This window comes from Somniosus microcephalus, chromosome 8, assembly GCF_052327205.1.
Source record: "Somniosus microcephalus isolate GS21.2 chromosome 8, FLI_Smic_1.0, whole genome shotgun sequence".
Lineage (NCBI taxonomy): Eukaryota > Metazoa > Chordata > Chondrichthyes > Squaliformes > Somniosidae > Somniosus > Somniosus microcephalus.
This window is the reverse complement of record NC_140994.1, coordinates 99,379,268-99,399,672: the sequence shown is the minus strand read 5'-3', so window position 1 is coordinate 99,399,672 and position 20,405 is coordinate 99,379,268. Positions and strand designations below refer to the sequence as shown.

The 20,405-nt window shown below is 47.1% G+C and overlaps 1 protein-coding gene across 1 annotated transcript in view; it reads right to left on the bottom strand.

Annotated features, from left to right (window-relative positions):
• Positions 1 to 382: 382 nt before the first annotated feature.
• The window catches only part of LOC147113721 (hexokinase-1-like), a 151,033-nt gene continuing 131,010 nt past the window's right edge, over positions 383 to 20,405 (bottom strand). The window contains exons 14-18 of the mRNA XM_085995041.1: positions 11,034 to 11,133; positions 7,558 to 7,741; positions 6,936 to 7,091; positions 6,613 to 6,846; positions 383 to 1,252 (exon numbers count right to left, since the gene is read on the bottom strand). Of these exons, the coding sequence (XP_085851167.1) occupies positions 1,111 to 1,252; positions 6,613 to 6,846; positions 6,936 to 7,091; positions 7,558 to 7,741; positions 11,034 to 11,133 (816 nt within the window). The 3' untranslated portion in view covers positions 383 to 1,110. The remainder of the gene's footprint in view (positions 1,253 to 6,612; positions 6,847 to 6,935; positions 7,092 to 7,557; positions 7,742 to 11,033; positions 11,134 to 20,405) is intronic.

Genomic DNA, 20,405 nt, shown 5'->3' with positions numbered 1-20,405 from the left:
GCTTTCAGGGGAGCAATGCAAAGAGGAGGTTTAAGGGTCATCATCATTTTCATCACAGTCTCTTCATTCCTTCATCAGCATTTCCTTAAAATTGAGGGAAGATCCTTTGTATCGAGGCTATTAAATTAAATCTAATCTCCCAGATTGTCAAGTACAGTCTATTAATTGTTGAGAAATCTAGCTGTCTGAGCCCCATTACCTCTGAGCTTCATTATAGCGCTGTGTAAATCCCACTATAACTGTGTCCAATCCCCAATATATATATGTCCATCTCTCCCGAGCCCCCATTCCCCAGTCTCCAATATCTGTTAGCTCCCTCACAGTGAGCAGACTTGTAAAGTTATCCCATAATGTTCTCCCAAAGAAGTCACAGTGTTCTATATGATGCACATCAGGTAAAGTTTAATGAATGCACAATATCACTTTAAAACACATGTGCCTCTACCAGAGTGTATAAAATTAAAGGTTCTGCGACATCAGCAAGGCATGCATTTTACATAAATCTCAACATACTCATCTACAAGAAGTGACGGCAATGAGTAACACAACACTCAACAAAGTTTCCTGAAAATGCATTTCAGATTGGAACAACTGCTTTCATTTCTCTGGGGAAATTTTAAGTTACCAAATATATATACCTTTATTAAGACACGACACAATACTTCACAAATTATATAACAAACAACAGGTAAATCAGAATACCTTTGTTACTAAGAATGTTGTACAGCTACAACAAAGCAGGTTAGGTGGAGCTCAATTCCAGTTTCATCCCCTTCAACAGCCTTAGGAAAATCAGTGAACAGACGCTTTAAATGCTAGTGTATTTGGGTGACAGAAAGCATAAAACTGGAGTTGATACAGAGCACAGTGATGACTTGAAATTGGGACTTATGCAAATCCAGCAGCCTCTAATTAACTTGTGTGTTGCTGCTGTTCTTTTTGGCATTTCATACGGAAGTTTTTTGCACGTTTATCTATGCCGTGCTCAGCAGAACACACTTGTGAAAAACCTCAACTATGACGATCGAGCCATAGCTGTTTTAAAAAGAAAAGTGCAGGGAATATGCAATACTACCCCTGTCCCAGGAGTTAGTGCTGTCCATGAGGGTCTTACTGCCCAGATTCACGAAGTCTACAAGCCACGGCTGTAATAAGGGCAGCTCCCTTTCCACTGCCATCTTCTGATAACAGGAACGTCACATCACATTTTGGGGCTAGTTCCTTCACTGTTTTATACATGATCTTTGAAAAACTGTTAAGGAAAAAGAAACAACATCTCAGTGTGACTGTTTGGTCATGAATTCTGCCTAATCCCAGTCCCACAACATACCATTTCATCAATAACCAAGAGGCGAGACTCTGCAATGATCTAGTGACTAAAAGCAACATCAGTGCACTCAGGATTACAGACCAGGAGTTAAACAAACACTGGACTGTTAGCAGGACATGGGCAAAGCACAGAATTCGAAGCAAGATTCAGGCACTGGCTGGGAATGGGACCGGAGCTATTGCTCTACTCCCTATAATCCCAGGGGGCTGCAGTCCCCACTGACAGCAGTTAGCAAAGCATGGAGCTGATCAGATCTGGGACTTTCTGGTCTGTGTCGTGCTGCACTGAGCCTCGAAGCACCAGAAAGCAGGCCTCCATTCTCTTGTGTAATGCAACTTTGATGCACTAGTCTGCAGCTTTGTTGTTCGCCTCAAATGGTCTTTGTGTTTGTGCTTCATTGCTCTGATTCTTCTTCCTCGGCTCCGCCCATTCATTTCAATTGCGGGCAGCACCTGCCATTTTCTGATATGTGCTGTAGCAGCGCGACTTCCTAAAGTCTGTGTGGAAGTACACCCCATCCCCCACTCCCCGAATACCTACTCACAGGGCACTCCAGGTATACACACCTGCTCACAAATCACTCCCGGTATACACCTGCTCACAGTGCACTCCCGGTATACACCTGCTCAGAGCACTCCCGGAATACACCTGCTCACAGAGCACTCCCGGTATACACCTGCTCACAGAGCACTCCCGGTATACACCTGCTCAGAGCACTCCCGGTATACACCTGCTCACAGTGCACTCCCGGTATACACCTGCTCACAGTGCACTCCCGGTATACACCTGCTCACAGTGCACTCCCGGTATACACCTGCTCACAGTGCACTCCCGGTATACACCTGCTCACAGTGCACTCCCGGTATACACCTGCTCACAGTGCACTCCCGGTATACACCTGCTCACAGGGCACTACCGGTATACACCTGCTCACAGGGCACTCCCGGTATACACCTGCTCAGAGCACTCCCGGAATACACCAGCTCACAGTGCACTCCCGGTATACACCTGCTCACAGAGCACTCCCGGTATACACCAGCTCACAGAGCACTCCCGGTATACACCTGCTCACAGTGCACTCCCGGTATACACCTGCTCACAGTGCACTCCCGGTATACACCTGCTCACAGAGGACTCCCGGTATACACCTGCTCACAGAGCACTCCCAGAATACACCAGCTCACAGTGCACTCCCGGTATACACCTGCTCACAGAGCACTCCCGGTATACACCAGCTCACAGTGCACTCCCGGTATACACCTGCTCACAGGGCACTACCGGTATACACCTGCTCACAGAGCACTCCCGGTATACACCAGCTCACAGTGCACTCCCGGTATACACCTGCTCACAGAGCACTCCCGGTATACACCAATTTACAGTGCACCCCTGGTATACACCTATTTACAGAGCACTCCCGGTATACACCTATTTACAGAGCACTCCCGGTATACACCTATTCACAGAGCACTCCCGGTATACACCTATTTACAGAGCACTCCCGGTATACACCTGCTCACAGAGCACTCCCGGTATACACCTGCTCACAGAGCACTCCCGGTATACACCTGCTCACAGAGCACTCCCGGTATACACCTGCTCACAGAGCACTCCCGGTATACACCTGCTCACAGAGCACTCCCGGTATACACCTGCTCACAGAGCACTCCCGGTATACACCTGCTCACAGAGCACTCCCGGTATACACCTGCTCACAGAGCACTCCCGGTATACACCAATTTACAGAGCACCCCTGGTATACACCTATTTATAGAGCACTCCCGGTATACACCTGCTCACAGTGCACTCCCGGTATACACCAATTTACAGAGCACCCCTGGTATACACCTATTTATAGAGCACTCCCGGTATACACCTGCTCACAGTGCACTCCCGGTATACACCTGCTCACAGAGCACTCCCGGTATACACCTGCTCACAGAGCACTCCCGGTATACACCAATTTACAGAGCACCCCTGGTATACAGCTATTTACAGAGCACTCCCGGTATACACCTGATCACAGAGCACTCTGAGGCCCTGAGGTTCTGCTGCAGTCACTGTGAGGCCCTAAGGTTCTGCTGCAGTCACTGTGTGGCCCCAAGGTTCTGCCACAGTCACTGTGTGGCCCCGAGGTTCTGCTTCAGTCACTCTGAGGCCCTGAGGTTCTGCTGCTGTCACTGCGAGGCCCCTCCCAGACCAAGAAGTCCCCCTAAATTCTACACAAGGAATGAGCCGAGGCCAGGGATGCCCCATTGTGATGAACAGAACCAAGCTGCCTTCTAGAACAGCGCACACGGCCAAGGCCAACTGCAGTAAAACATTTTGGTAATGACTATCCGTTTCTTGGAGACTTCAAAACAGCAACAACTCCTTTAAACTACTTCTGCTTTTAGGTGTCTTCAGGGAACTCTTAAAGCCGTGTTTCTATGGGTGTTTCTTAGGCATTACTCTCACATGGCATAACCTGAGGAGAGTGAGAAACAAAAACACGGGAAAAGTGATCCAACCATGGCTAACTAAAGAAGTTAAGGATAGCATTAAATTGAAAAAAGCTTATAATGTTGCGAAGAATATAGTATAAGCCTGAGAATTGGGAGAGTTTCAGAAGCCAGCAAAAGATGACCAAAAAATTGATAAAAAGGGAAAAAATAGAATGAGAGAAAATTAGCAAGAAATATAAAATCAGATTGTAAGAGCTTCTACAAGTATGTAAAAAGGAAGAGAGTAGCAAAAGTAAACATTGGTCCCTTAGAGGCTGAGACAGGAGAAATTATTATGGGGAATAAGGAAATGCAGAAACGTTAAACAAATATTTTGTATCTGTCTTCACAGTAGAAGACACAAAAAGCATACCAAAAATAGTGGGGAACCAAAGGTCTAATGAGGGTGAGGAACTTAAAGTAATTATTATAAGCAGAGAAAAGGTACTAGAGAAACTAATGGGACTAAAAGCAGACAAATCCTCTGGACCTGACGTCTTACATTCTAGGGTTCTAAAAGAGGTGGCTGAAGAGATGGTGGATGCATTGGTTTTGATCTTCCAAAATTCCCTAGATTCTAGAATGGTCCCAACGGATTGGAAGGTAGCAAATGTAACACCGCTATTCAAGGAAGGAGGGAGAGAAAAAACAGGGAACTACAGGCCAGTTAGCCTGACATCAGTCATCGGGGAAATGCTGGAATCCATTGTTAAGGAAGTGGTATCAGGGCACTTACAAAATCATAACATGATTAGGTAGTCAACGTGGTTTTATGAAAGGGAAATCGCGGTTAACAAATTTATTAAGAGTTTTTTGAGGATGTGACTAGCAGGGTAGATAAAGGGGAACCGGTGGATGTAGTATATTTGGATTTCTGAAAGGCATTTGATAAGGTGCCACATAAAAGATTATTACACAAGATAAGGGCTCATGGGGTTGGGGGTAATATAGTAGCATGGATAGAGGATTGGTTAACGGACAGAAAACAGAGAGTAGGAATAAATGGCTCATTTTCAGGTTGGCATGCTGTAACTAGTGGGGTGCTGCAAGGATCAGTGTTGGGACCTCAGCTATTTACAATCTATATTAATGACCTAGATGAAGGGACTAAGTGTAATGTATCCAAGTTTGCTGATGATACAAAGCTAGGTGGGACAGTAAGCTGTGAGAAGAACATAAAGAGTCTGCAAAGGGATATAGATAGACTAAGTGAGTGGGCAGTAAAGTGGGAGATGGAGTATAATGTAAGGAAATGTGAGGTTATTCACTTTGGTAGGAAGAATAGAAAAACAGAATATTTTTTAAATGGTGAGAAACTTTCAAATGCTGGTGTTCAGAGAGATTTAAGTGTCCTCTTGCAAGAAACACAGAAAGCTAGCATGCAGATACAGAAAGCAGTAAGGAAGGCAAATGGCATGTTGGCCTTTATTGCAAGGGGGTTGGAGTATAAGAGTAAGGAAGTCTTGCTACAATTGTACAGGGCCTTGGCGAAACCACACCTGGAGTACTGTGCACAGTACTGGTCTCCTTATCTAAGGAAGGATATACTTGCCTTGGAGGCAGTGCAATGAAGGTTCACTAGATTTGATTCCTGGGGTGAGAGGGGTGTCCTATGATGAGAGATTGTGTAGAACGGGCCTATATTCTTTGGGGTTTAGAAGAATGAGAGGTGATCTCATTGAATCATACAAGATACTAAAGGGGATTGACAGGGTAGATGCTGAGAGGTTGTTTCCCCTAGCTCGAGTGTCTAGAACAAGGGGGCATAGTCTCAGAATAAGGGGCCAGTCATATAAGACTGAGACGAGAAGGAATTTCTTCACTCAGAGGGTTATGACCCTTTGGAATTCTCTGCCCCAGAGGGCTGTGAATGCTGAGTCTTTGAGTATATTCAAGGCTGAGATCGATAGATTTTTGGACTCATGGGGAATCACGGGATATGGAGATCGGGCGGGAAAGTGGAGTTGAGGCCGATGATCAGCCATGATCTTATTGAATGGTGGAGCAGGCTCGAGGGGCCATATGGCCTACTCCTGCTCCTATGTTCTTATGTCACCTCGGCGATTTGATGCCTCTTTTATGTAATTAAATATTATCTGTCTACCAGCCCTAGACTCAGATACAGTGCTCCCATCCCTGCCCTAACTTCACTGGAACTGCACGTCGTGTGTTAATGGGCCCAAGGCCCAGCTCACAGGTCTCTGCCCCTTTCTCCTCTACCCAATGCCCCGCAAAAGGCTCGCTCGGGGCGTTAAGATCAGAGATGTCGGGGTCTTTCTCTCTCAGTTCTTTCTATTTGGAAGTTAGTCATAGTGAAAAGTAAAATCTTTTGAATTCTTAAATGGCAAACCATTTCATCCAATTCAATGAGCAATTCATCCAATAATTTTTGATTGTAAATGTAATTTTTAGGCTAATGTTGCACTCTTATTTTAAACAAGGTTAAACGCTATGTGGTATGAGTTTGGACAATCTCAGTCCAGTTCCTAGAGGGTATACGTCCACAGTACAAAACTGGCCCTAGTTTGTCACTAATTGTCAATGTTACTCAGACAGACCCGAGGATGGTGTGGTGTGAAATGGAACAAATGGCACACTGGTTTACTAGGGGGCGTTTTACTAAGGCACACTGATGGGGCAACTTAGAGGGAGCTTTACTCTGTATCTGGCTGTACTCTTCCTGACCTTAGAATGCTTGATGCCGACATTGGGTGCCTGAAATGAAAAGTGTTCCATTCCTTAGCACAATACCCTTCATCTAATCAGCACAAAAATAATTTTTAAAAATTCAACGCTTACTGTGGGTGGAGCTTGTAGAGAGTTCCATCGACACCGACAGTGATCTCCAGGCAATCCAACTTCCGGTTCTCCCTTATTTTGTCAACGACAGCAGCCATTCCTGCACCACAGAGCTGGGCCGCTCTCTTGGAAACAACACCGCACACCTCCTTCACGATGATACTGTCGTCACAAGTGCTGTCCAGGCCCAGCTGCTGAAGGATTGCACGGACCTGAAGCAGAGCCAGCCGGTCACTGTTCACATGTAGAGAACAAAATGGGACGTCAGCCATGAATACCAGCATAGTCAAACTGGGTGGGTCATCTAAAAAAAGACCGCATACCTTTCTATCTGGGACAGAAACTTTGTTTCAAAGATGCTTCTAGTTTTTAGCCTCTCAGAGATCTGCCCTCTGAACAGGAATCCTCGTCTGGTGAAGTCAATGACCACATTTCGCACAATCTCACCCAGATACATCCCACTGATCATTTTTTCATATCTGGTAGTGACAGAGACAAAAAAACTGTTAAACATTTCTGCAACATTTTCCACTTAAGGCCCCCCAGTGTCTCAATTGTTGTATAAACATTAATTATATTTCTGTTATATCCCAATAAATATCTAAATTTACTCCACAAAAGCAAATCAGCATTTTAAAGCCTTGCACTGAGTACTTGCTGCACAAAACTTGGATGTACACGTGCAGCTCATTATATGAACATCAGTATCTCACCAATACTCATGGCTGACAAAGCAATGAAATATGGGCGGGGAATCGACACCAGTCTATTTTGCTGACCTTATGCTGACCTTAAACAACGCAAGATTTCCCAAATGTTAAATAAGTGCAGCCAGAGGTGAAGCATCTCCAGGTTGACAAGCTGCTACTGCCTAACTATACTGTAACCCCAATCCGGCTAAAATGATTCCGATTGGTGTATCAAATCATCATTGTATCAACCCACTTTTGTTTCCCTTGGTTTAACGACAGATCATCCACAGCGTTGTCGTACTCCGTCCTGATATCATCAAGGCATCCGTTGTCACCGAAAGCTCCCCACTCCATGTTCACACACATGAGCCCCTCATCTCCCTCCACAGTCTCTGTGTTTCTCGCCTCTTCCATGTAACAGGTATTGCTGCCGGTCCCTGCACAGAAACAGCGATATCGACATTAAAAGCTGCAGCATCAAAATATTACCACACAAATGGCCTTGTGGTTTCAAATTAAAATAAAACAATGAATGCTGCAATTCACTCTGAGTTTTGCCTTGGGTTCAGAGAACACAGAAGCATTTGGAAGGCAAAGATTTAAAAATTAGAACAACTTGTGCTCATGTAATGTCTTTAATGCAGTAAACATCACCTGGTGCTTCAGGGAGGTGAATGGACTCCCAGTATAACAGTAAAAGAGCTTGCATTTCTACAGCGCCTTTCATGGCCTCAGGACGTCCCAAAGCTCTTTACAGCCAATTAAGCACTTTTGAAGCGTAGTCACTGTTGTAATGTAGGAAACACGGCAGCCAATTTGCAGTATGGAGGTGACTGACGCCAAGGTTCTTTAGGAGGATTTTGAATTGGAGGTAGCAAGGCAGAGGGTTCTAGGGAGCTTAAGAGTCTGTTGGAGAGAGAGTTACGGGCAGTTTTTTCCAAGAGGAAAATGGTGAAGGTGGTGGGGCTTAGAAGCAGGCAATGTGGACTCCCTTGTTGGTGATTGAAACCTTTGAGGTGATGATGAGGTTGAGGGGATGGCTGTGGGTGTAGGTTGGGAAGTTGATGTGAAGAGTTAGCATAGAAGAGCAGAGAAATGACCGAGGATGAGGAGTCGCTCAGTGCAGAGATCTTGGTAAAGAAGGCATGGGGGCTTGGGAGGGAGGTGGCAGTCAGGGTCTCAGGCCAAGCTGGCTGACAATTTGCTTGCAGGCCTGGATGGCTGATGGTCAGAGTGGACCTGGCTGGTAGCAGAGGAGCGAGCGCAGTGGTACTGGGCCAGTTTGAGGAGAGTGATTTTATTCCAGCCGCATATTCTGTATGTTGAGCAGGTGGGGGTGGGTCACACTCAAGCTCCTTGAAAGAAAGAAATCAAATGATGAAAAGAACCAGCTCAAGGACTGGTTAGAGTGCCGGGTCAGTGCCCTGGTCAGGGCACAGCTATCCGCTTAGTCCCTTTCTCCTGCCCTTTCCTCAAATCTTTTTCATTTTTTCTTTTTCAAATACATATCAATTTTCCTTTTAAAAGTTATTCTGGATAATGCTTGTAGGGGAATGACACTAAATGGATAACTCTTTCAAAGGGCCAGCACAGGCACAAGGGTGAATGGCCTACTTATGCGCTGTTTGATTCTATCATCTGTTGCTGAGGCCATGCCAAGTTATTTGGCTGCAAGAAATCGACAAGTCCCAAGATATTTGGCTGCAAGAAATCGACAAGTCCCAAGATACTTGCAGTCACATCTCCCCTTTTGGGGGACTGGGTGTGGAGATTAAGACCGGGTCCACGGCTAATATTTCACTGGAAGTGCGGTGGACACGACGTTTACGCGTGTGGTTTCCCTCACGCTTAAGAACATAAGAAATAGGAGCAGGAGTAAGCCATTCTGCCCTTTGAGCCTGCTTCTGGTGAAGTAACACCAGCAGAGCAGGAGCAGCTCTGTGAAATGTTCCAGCCGATACGGCTAATTGCAGCAGAGAGCCCGGGTCAAAGAATCAGGGCTAGTGTTGTCACTCATCTCCAACCCGCAGTTTCTGCGAGCACAGCTCCCCACAGGGACACATGATCACACCTTATATGACGCACAACTGAAAAGAAAGGAAGAAATAACTTGCACTTATATAGCATGGTCTTAAGACGTCCCAAAGCACTTTACAGCCAATGAAGTACTTCTGAAATGTAGCCATTATTGTAATGTGGGAAACACAGCAGCAAGTACCCGCAAACAGTAGTGAGATAAATGACCAGATCATCTGTTTTAGTGACATTGGTTGAGGAATAAATATTGGCCAGGACACTGGGGAGAATTCCCTGCTCTTCTTTGAAATAGTGCCATGGGATCTTTTACGTCCACCTGAGAGAGCAGATGGGACCTCGGTTTAACATCTCATCCGGCTGCATCTCTGACAGTGCAGCATTCCCTCAGTACGGCACTGGAGTGTCAGCCTGGATTTCGTGCTGAAGTCTCTGGAGTGGGACTTGAACTCACAGCCTTTTGACTCTGAGGCAAGGGTGCTACACTTGAGTCAAGGCTAATCTGAGGGAAAAAATGCACTTAAAAATACAGGAGTGATACAATTTTACGGGCAATCTGTGAATAATGCTAAAGCTGGATTATTCAATGCTTGTGCGATATAGCAGGCTCTGAGATCTGATGTTAATGGGCACTTACTGTGCTACTTCTACATTTAGCCTGTTCCCTTTTGACAAAACTGGACCTCCATGTGATTTAGCACGACAAATTTTAGTGCTTTAAAATTTGGACATGGACTGCAGTGGTTCAAGAAGGTGGCTCACCGCCACCTTCTCAAGGGCAATTAGGGATGGGCAATAAATGCTGGCCTTTCCAGCGACGTCCACATCCTGTGAACGAATAAAAAAAACTATAAGGGGTAATTTTTGACTTTGCCCTTCCGATGGAGGGGATATCAGAAGTTTGAGTGCGTGCGGGCAGTGATTGAACTATGAATGGGCAGCACGGTGGCATAGTGGTTAGCACTGTTGCCTCACAGCGCCAGGGACCCGGGTTCGAATCCGGCCTCGGGCGACTGTCTGTGTGGAGTTTGCACATTCTCCCCGTGTTTGCGTGGGTTTCCTCCGGGTGCTCCGGTTTCCTCCCACAGTCCAAAGATGTGCGGGTTAGGTTGATTGGCTATGATAAAAATTGACCGTTAGTGTTAGGGGGATTAAATACGTGGGGTTACGGGGATAGGGTGGGATATGTGTTGGTGTAGGGGTTACGGGGATCGGGTGGGATATGTGTCGGTGCAGGCTCGATGGGCCGAAATGGCCTCTATCTGCATTGTGGGGTTTCTGTGAGTTTCTGTGAGTGAGAATTGGTCGGTAAATCGTGTACAGTGTGTGCTCCTGGCAGGTGAGACTTCCATCGGAAACACAGTGAAAAAATGAGCCGTATAACATGTTTTACAAGTTAGTGCTCCTGATGTAGAGTTTCAATCAATGGGCCCCAATTGGCAGCCCTCCGAATTTCCCAGTTATTAAGGTTAATGATCGAAAATCAGGTGGACAAATAACTGGGTACAAACGTCCACACTCAATTAGCCTATCTGTCCTAACATCGAGCAAAGCTCCAGAACGTGGGTGCTAAATCTTAACATTTAACCCAAGGTTTCAGAACAGGCAAAGAACTACTTCTAAGCTTTCATCATGCTTAGACCATAAACCAGTTAAATGCTGCAGGTGTCAGAAGGCTCCCAATAAGTTACTCACCGACAATCATACCAACTTCACAATGTGGATCTTCATATGCACAGGTCATCATTGTCCCAACTGTGTCATTCACAATCGACACAATATCAAGTTCAAACTCCTAGTGGGAATATTTAAAAAAGAAACAGTAAGACATCAACAGGGAAGCAGCAGCACTGGCTCGAGGGGTTAAATGAGCTACTCCAGTTCCTATGTAAACACTTGAGCACTTGCTGTTCATTCTATATCAGTTAGATGGAAGTTATTGACTCAGAGCTGTCCTGGCTGGAATATTTGCAGGTTGTAACTTCAACAAATGTTCTGAAGGGATGGTTTGCTCCAGATAAAATCAGCCTTCTTCTCACACACTACGGATACACCAGGCCCCGATTTGATTTGGGAACTGCTGCTTGACCTCCGCCCAATCCTTACAACGCCACCCGTGTCGGTGGAAGCCTGTCTGAGGGCAGTGTCTCCCTACGCTGAGGGAACGGACCTGGCATATCCCTGCTGATACGCCGAGTCAGATGAGGCATAATGGTCTCCAGAAAGGTGTAAGTGGCCCTGCTGGGAATCCAGGACAGGTCGAGTGCCTGGACCCCTGAAGATGGCCATTTAAAAAAAAATCTTAGTATTGCCCCCCACCCCCCCCGCCATTAAGAGGACTGAAGGGTGCAGAGAACGGGATCTCATGAGGGAGCCCCTGGAATACTGTGTGTCTTAGGACTAAGAGAATTGAAAACTGCATCACAATTAAATAAAGGGAAACAAATGTGACGGAGGCTAATGAATTAGGATGATTAAAATGTCCCTTCCAACTCGACTGGTTGGGGGGTAAATTCACTGTGTGGACTATAAGGAAGAAAAAACATGCATTTATATAGCACCTTTCGCCACCTCAGGCGTCACAGCCAATGAAGATCATTTGAAGTGTAGTCACTAAATGCTGGATCATACAGACCCTGAAGGGCCCAGACATGATTCTGGTCTGTGCTGATCTCAAACAGTGCAGTGCTGGTTGAAACATAACTGGCCTCAGTGTCCTAGGAAGTGATGAAGGACCCAACTCGTAATCGCTAATGAGCGACCCTTGCTGAAAAGTGCATGTGTGTGCGGTCAAGTAACAGTCAGTGTCCAGCCTCACACATGGAAAAGGCCATGAGTGAGGTACTAGAGGGCAACCAGCACCTGAGGAACCAGAACCCATGGGTCAGTGTCTGTGGTACCAGAACCCATGGGTCAGTGTCTATGGTACCACAACCCATGGGTCAGTGTCTATGGTACCACAACCCATGGGTCAGTGTCTATGGTACCAGAACCCATGGGTCAGTGTCTGTGGTACTAGAACCCATGGGTCAGTGTCTGTGGTACCAGAACCCATGGGTCAGTGTCTATGGTACCACAACCCATGGGTCAGTGTCTATGGTACCAGAACCCATGGGTCAGTGTCAGTGGTACTAGAACCCATGGGTCAGTGTCTGTGGTACCAGAACCCATGGGTCAGTGTCTATGGTACCACAACCCATGGGTCAGTGTCGATGGTACCAGAACCCATGGGTCAGTGTCTGTGGTACTAGAACCCATGGGTCAGTGTCTGTGGTACCAGAACCCATGGGTCAGTGTCTATGGTACCACAACCCATGGGTCAGTGTCGATGGTACCAGAACCCATGGGTCAGTTTCTGTAGTACTAGAAGCCATGGGTCAGTGTCTATGGTACCAGAACCCATGGGTCAGTGTCTATGGTACCAGAACCCATGGGTCAGTTACTGTGGTACTAGAACCCATGGGTCAGTGTCTGTGGTACTAGAAGCCATGGGTCAGTGTCTGTGGTACTAGAAGCCATGGGTCAGTGTCTATGGTACCAGAACCCATGGGTCAGTGTCTATGGTACTAGAACCCATGGGTCAGTGTCTGTGGTACTAGAACCCATGGGTCAGTGTCTGTGGTACTAGAAGCCATGGGTCATGTGTCTGTGGTACCAGAACCCATGGGTCACAGTGTCTGTGGTACCAGAACCCATGGGTCAGTGTCTGTGGTACCAGAACCCATGGGTCAGTGTCTGTGGTACTAGAACCCATGGGTCAGTGTCTATGGTACCAGAACCCTTGGGTCAGTGTCTGTGGTACCAGAACCCATGGGTCAGTGTCTGTGGTACCAGAACCCATGGGTCAGTGTCTATGGTACCAGAACCCTTGGGTCAGTGTCTATGATACTAGAACCCATGGGTCAGTGTCTATGGTACCAGAACCCATGGGTCAGTGTCTGTGGTACCAGAACCCATGGGTCAGTGTCTGTGGTACCAGAACCCATGGGTCAGTGTCTATGGTACCAGAACCCTTGGGTCAGTGTCTATGATACTAGAACCCATGGGTCAGTGTCTATGGTACCAGAACCCATGGGTCAGTGTCTATGGTACCACAACCCATGGGTCTGTGTCTATGGTACCACACCCATGGGTCTGTGTCTATGGTACCACAACCCATGGGTCAGTATCTATGGTACCACAACCCATGGGTCAGTGTCTGTGGTACTAAAACCCATGGGTCAGTGTCTATGGTACCAGAACCCATGGGTCAGTGTCTATGGTACCAGAACCCATGGGTTACAGTGTCTATGGTACCAGAACCCATGGTCACAGTGTCTATGGTACCACACCCATGGGTCACAGTGTCTATGGTACCACAACCCATGGGTCACAGTGTATATGGTACCACACCCATGGGTCACAGTGTCTATGGTACCACACCCATGGGTCACAGTGTCTATGGTGCCACACCCATGGGTCATAGTGTCTATGGTACCACAACCCATGGGTCACAGTGTCTATGGTACCACAACCCATGGGTCACAGTGTCTATGGTGCCACACCCATGGGTCATAGTGTCTATGGTACCACAACCTAAAGGGTCAGTGCCTGTGGAACCAGAACCCAAAGGGTCAGTGCATTCAGAAGGGGCAGAAAGAAAATATTTGGGTGCAGGGGAATCACATTACCTGTTTCTGATGTATGTTTGATAACATATCTTGATATGCACTCTTCATTCACACTCTGCAGGCTCCGGACTGTAATTTGCTACTTGATTTCACACCACACCTGAATTTTCAAGAATTGTCTTGGGGGGGTGGGGGGGGGGGGGGGGTGGGGGCGGTGGGGAGGCTGTTTAAGAACTTAACTGGAAAATATATTGAGACAAAAAAGTATCAATAAACTTTCAGAATGAAATATGTGATTCAGCAGTGTATTTTCAGTTAATTGCATATCAACCCTGGAATGAATGAAATGATTTTGTTTGTTCCTGACTCCAGAATGGGAAGCATCTGTTTTTTCCATTTTCCCCAATTTCCTCCCCTCCTCGCCTGATGGCACTGCCTCGGGCTGGAGCATGATTCGTAAGTGCTGACAGCCCTCTGGTACCTTGCCAAGTAGCCAGTCATTCTTCCCGTGTCAGCCTAGTGAGTGCTGGCAGGGTAATTGAGCACAGCAGATGTGACAGTCAAGCCCGATCCTGTCCTCCCCGATATCCACGCATAGGTGGTTTCCAGTGATAAAAGTTACTTTCGCGGGTGTGTGATGGGGGTGGGAACAGCCATGGCATCTGTATCTTGCTGAATTTTCTTCCTAGAATATGACTGGGGAGAAAGATTTTGCATAATAATAGCAGTAATGGCCAATTAGATAGCAGCAAAGCAAAACTTAAAGCTAGAAATGACTTTTTGCTAATAATCGGGAATGACAAAACATTAAAGTTTGTGGGGGTTGAATTGACTAACTCCTGAAAACGGGTGTGGGGATTGCGGTACGCGATTAACCCGCGCCCGTTCATTGCGTTGCAGGCGACACGGTAAACTTGTGCAGCTTGCTGCTTTACGTGATTGCTGTGTGCAGCCAGTGCTATCCGCACTGTTCATTGGCTGCATGCATCACCAGGGGACCTGATATCGCGAGTGGCTAGTGCTACTTAAAGGGGAGGTGCATTGAGGCTGCAAGAAGTGGTGGGAGGTTTTTGTAAAGTAAATCTGTGAAACTTTGAGCAATGGCTGAACATGCAAGAAACTGTTCAAGGTTTTCAAACAATGCACTGGAGGTCTTGGTGCAAGACGAGGAGAGGGGGGGGGGTGGGAGATGTCCTATATCCGCAGGGAGCCCTCCAGACATATGCTCAGGAGGCAGTGGGAAGAAGTAGAGGCGAAGGTCAATGCTGTAGTGTATGTACCTTTAAGAGAGAACTACTTTTACAGCTCCTGTATACTGTAGTACCGGCAGTGACCACACCTGTATATAAGCCTTGAGCATGCCTCTGTACCCCCAGGCTTGAGACTACCCTCCTCCAGTAAATACCTGTTTATTGTTAAGTTACAGCATCCGTGTGGTTATTGAATAACAGCCTACCCTCAGAATCACAGATCTATCAGTGGCGACGAGTGTCGATTCGAATCTACCTGCAACAAAAAAAGAGTCGAGGCCAGGAACACGGGCGTCAACCACGAGCAACCGCCCAGTCGTAAGGCAGAGAGTGAACATCGCAGGGGAGGCTGTGGAGAGCCGGGCTTGGTTCCCCAGCCACGGCGATCAGCAAGAGACTGACGACAGGTCCAACGCAGACCCTTCCCGGGCAGCGGCGGCTGGAGCCGACCGACGGCGGAGAGATAGCCGAGCAGCGTCGACGGGGTAAGACAGAGGGTGAAGCGCACAGGGCGCAGCCGGGGGTTGAAAACCTAGCGGCATCGAGAAAAAACCAAAACAAACCGGAGAGAGAGAGGGTAAAGCAACAGCCGGGTTCAAGACCTAGCGGCGTCGAGAAAAATAAAATAAAAAGAAGAACGCGCAGAGCAGCCAGAGCTCACGGGCTGAACAGGGTCCGCGGGGAGAAGAAGGGAGAGCGCGGGAGACGCCATTTTGTGCCAGCGGAGAAAAAGGGGAAGCGCGGGAGACGCCATTTTTGACAGTTAAATCACACCCAGGGATGCCGAAGAGTGGCAGTATCTCTACGTTCGACAATGAAGTCGAAGATTGGGCGACATATGTGGAACGTATTGAGGTGTACTGCAGGGCGAATGAAGTGCCAGATGCTAGTAAAGCACTGGTTTTGTTAAATTCCATGGGTGCAAAAACTTATGGGTTACTGCGAAATCTAATAACCCCAGAGAAGCCGGTGAACAAGAATTTCGAAAGCATAGTAGAAATCCTACAGGACCACTTAAACCCCACACCGCTGCTGATAGCAGAACGATTTAAGTTCCATAAAAGGAACCAACACAAAGACGAAAGCAATGCTGAGTACCTAACGGAACTGCGCAAGCTATCGAAACACTGCCAGTTTGGAGCGGGACTAGCAGATACGTTAAGGGACAAGTTTGTGTGTGGGCTACAAAGTGAAGGAACCCAGAAACGGCTTCTATCAGAAAAGGATCTGACGCTGGACAAGGCTTTCAGTATGGCAGTATCACACGAAGCAGCCGCAAGGGGCGCTGCAGAGATACAACGGAGACCGCAAGAATATGGCACCAATGAAATGTCCTATGGAACAGGGAAGTGCTATCGCTGCGGCAGAACAACACATGACCAGAAAGATTGTTGGTTCAAGGACCAAGTGTGCAGACAGTGTGGAAAAGCAGGACACATAGCAAGAGTCTGCAGCTCTGGGAAGAAAACCAACAGTAAGAAATCTCCACAGGAGAAGTACAAAAAGGTACACCAGGTGATGGACAGTGGTTTAGACGAACAGAAAAGTGACACAGACTCCGGAAGCAAGCAGCTGAGTTGTCTGAAACTACATAAGGTAACCGAAATGGAGGATCACCAGACTATCTGGGTTACACTCAAGATAGACGGAGTCCAAGTGAAAATGGAATTGGACACAGGATCAGCCCTAACAGTCATAAACCAAAGGGACTACAAGCAGCTATTTTCACATATACCCTTGAAAGCTACAGAGATTGTCTTGAAGACGTATACGGGGCAAAAAGTCTACCCCAAAGGAAAAATAAGGGTGAAAGTGATATATAAAGGCCAGGAAATACCTAAAATGGATATATATGTATTGCCAGATGGAGGACCACCACTGCGAGGACGTGAATGGATCCGGAAGATACAATTAGATTGGCATTCCATACAGGCACTGAAGGTTGAGGCCAAGAGGGAAGACGACGTCACACCTGGGCGACTGTCAAAAATGCTAACTGACGCAAAAGAAGTGTTCCAGGAGGGACTAGGAACACTAAAAGGAATAACAGCAACGATTAAAATAGAGGAAAATGCAAGCCCAAAGTTTCTTAAGGCCAGACCAGTGATTTATGCGATCATACCAGCTGTTGAAGCAGAGCTGGAAGGGTTGGAACGTTCAGGAGTACTGTCCAAAGTGGACTGGAGCGAGTGGGCTACACCCATCGTTCCTGTAATGAAGAGGTCGTTGAGTAATACGCCTCGGGAACCAAAGAAGGTCCGCATCTGTGGGGATTTCAAGGTGACAGTGAACCCAGTCCTTCACACGGTACAATATCCGCTTCCACGAATTGAGGATATTTTCGCCTCGCTTTCTGGAGGTAAACGCTTCACCAAAATTGATCTAGCCCAGGCGTACTTGCAAATGGAGGTAGAAGAAGCTTCAAAACAATACCTTACGATTAACACTCATAAAGGTCTCTATCAATACAACCGGCTGGTGTTCGGAGTAGCCTCGGCTCCGGCTATCTGGCAAAGGGCAATGGGTCAGGTCCTGCAAGGGATTCCAGGGACCCAGTGTTATTTGGACGACATCTTGGTCACGGGCGAAAATGACAGTGATCACCTCGCCAACTTGGAGAAGGTATTCACCAGATTAAAGGAGTATGAGCTACGAGCTAATCGCCACAAGTGTGAGTTTTTCCAGAAACAGATCTCGTATTGTGGCCACGTCATCGATAAAGAGGGGTTGCATAAGTCCCCTGAAAAGATTGAGACAGTAGTCAAGGCTCCAGCACCGGAAAATGTGTCACAACTGAGGTCGTTCCTCGGGCTGGTAAACTACTACAAGTTCTTACCAAATTTGTCCACGGTATTGCACCCACTGAACACCCTACTGCAAACAGGGGTACCATGGAAGTGGGATGACGGACGTAGACGAGCTTTCCAGAAGTGTAAAGAATTGATCACATCAAAAGAGGTGTTGGCCCATTTCAACCCAGCACTACCAATTCATTTGGCATGTGATGCTTCACCCTATGGTATTGGAGCGGTGCTGTCGCACAAATTCCCAGACGGGTTGGAGAGGCCAGTAGCCTTTGCGTCTCGGTCACTAACCTCAGCCGAGCGCAACTACGCCCAGATTGACAGGGAGGCCCTCAGCCTAGTATGGGGAGTAAAAAAATTCAACCACTATCTGCATGGGCAGAAGTTCACCTTGCTGACTGACCACCAACCACTTGTCTCCATCTTTAATCCTAAGAAGGGCGTTCCAGTGATGACTGCACAACGGTTACAAAGATGGTCCCTGTTTCTAGGGGCGAATCAATATGAAATAGAATATAAAGGCACGAAACAGCATGGGAACGCTGATGGGCTATCGCGCCTGCCACTGCCTACTGTGGAGGAAGCAGCAGCAGTGGACCCTATCGAGATATTTTATTTGTCAATAATTGAACGACTGCCAGTAACGAACGCGGATATAGAGAAGGAGACCCGCAATGATCCAACACTGTCTCGGGTATATGATTTGACAGTGAGGGGATGGCCAACACATGGCGACTCACTGTTGCCAGCATTCTCATCCAGAAGAGAACAGCTGTCAGTATGCCAGGGGACAGTGATGTGTGGATCCCGAGTGGTAATTCCACCCAAGTTAAGGGAGAGAGTGCTAAATGAGCTTCACGAAGGTCATCTGGGAGGGGTGAAAATGAAAAGCCTTGCTAGGGCTTGTGTGGTGGCCGGGGATCGATCAACAAATCGAGGACCTAACCAAGAGCTGCTCAGGATGCCAGAAGGTCCAAAGTGCACCACCACATGCCCCTCTACACCCATGGGAGTGGCCCTCCTTTCCATGGCAACGGGTGCACATTGATTTTGCTGGTCCATTCATGGACTCAATGTTCTTAATAGCAGTGGATGCTCACTCGAAATGGCCTGAGGTGATAAAAATGTCCTCAACCACTAGAGAAAACGATTGCAGTCCTACGGACCATATTTGCCAGGAACGGCTTGCCAGAGCAGATTTGCTCTGATAATGGACCACAGTTTGTGTCCGAAGAGTTTCAAAAATTTATGAGAAGGAATGGGGTAAGGCATTACACATCCGCCCCGTATCATCCAGCCACAAATGGATTGGCTGAGAGGTTCGTACAAACCTTTAAGGCGGCGATAAAGGCCATGTGCGACGATGAAATTCCACTACAGCATAAGGTGGACAATTTCTTATTAGCCTACCGAAACGCGACACATGCAGTTACCAACCAGACCCCGGCCATGATGTTCTTTAACCGAAGGTTGAGATCTCGTCTGGACTTGCTCAGACCAAATGTGCGAAGAAATGTTGAGGACAAACAATTCCAGCACATCAACGAGAAGCCGACAAGGAGCTTCAATGTAGGACAACCAGTCTTGGCCCGTGACTACCGAACAGAGAAATGGCAACCCGGAATGATATGCACACGGCAGGGGCCATTAAAGTACACAGTGGATGTCAGGGAGAACATTGTGAGACGCCACGTCGACCAGATCTTAGCGTCACAGGAACGAGTCAACCCCATGTCTCGCGTACCTGGGGATGAACCCGACATACCGGTAGCATCTACCTCAGAACCAGTAGCAGTGGAAACTGATGAACTAACCGACGAAAGGGGCCAGAATCGCCTCCGCACCAAGAACAAGAACCTCAGGAAAGGCGCTATCCAGAAAGGATCAGGAAGCCGCCCCAAAGACTGAATCTATAAATGGACTATTTCTGTTTAATGTGCATGTAAAGTGTTAATTGTTATTTGAATATTATGGGTACTGCTAATCTAAAAGGGGAGGAATTGTAGTGTATGTACCTTTAAGAGAGAACTACTTTTACAGCTCCTGTATACTGTAGTACCGGCAGTGACCACACCTGTATATAAGCCTTGAGCATGCCTCTGTACCCCCAGTCTTGAGACTACCCTCCTCCAGTAAATACCTGTTTATTGTTAAGTTACAGCATCCGTGTGGTTATTGAATAACAGCCTACCCTGAGAATCACGGATCTAACAAATGCCAGGAGTGTTGCTCCAATAACATGAATGCAATCCAGGAAGTTGTTTAACGATCTGACATGAGTTGTCAAGGTGAGTGAGTTCATCTTCAAATGGTACAGCTTACCAACTATACCACGAGCCTCATCCATGGCACAATTCACTACACCCCCATCACCCACCTACCAACAATCTCTATCAATCAGTA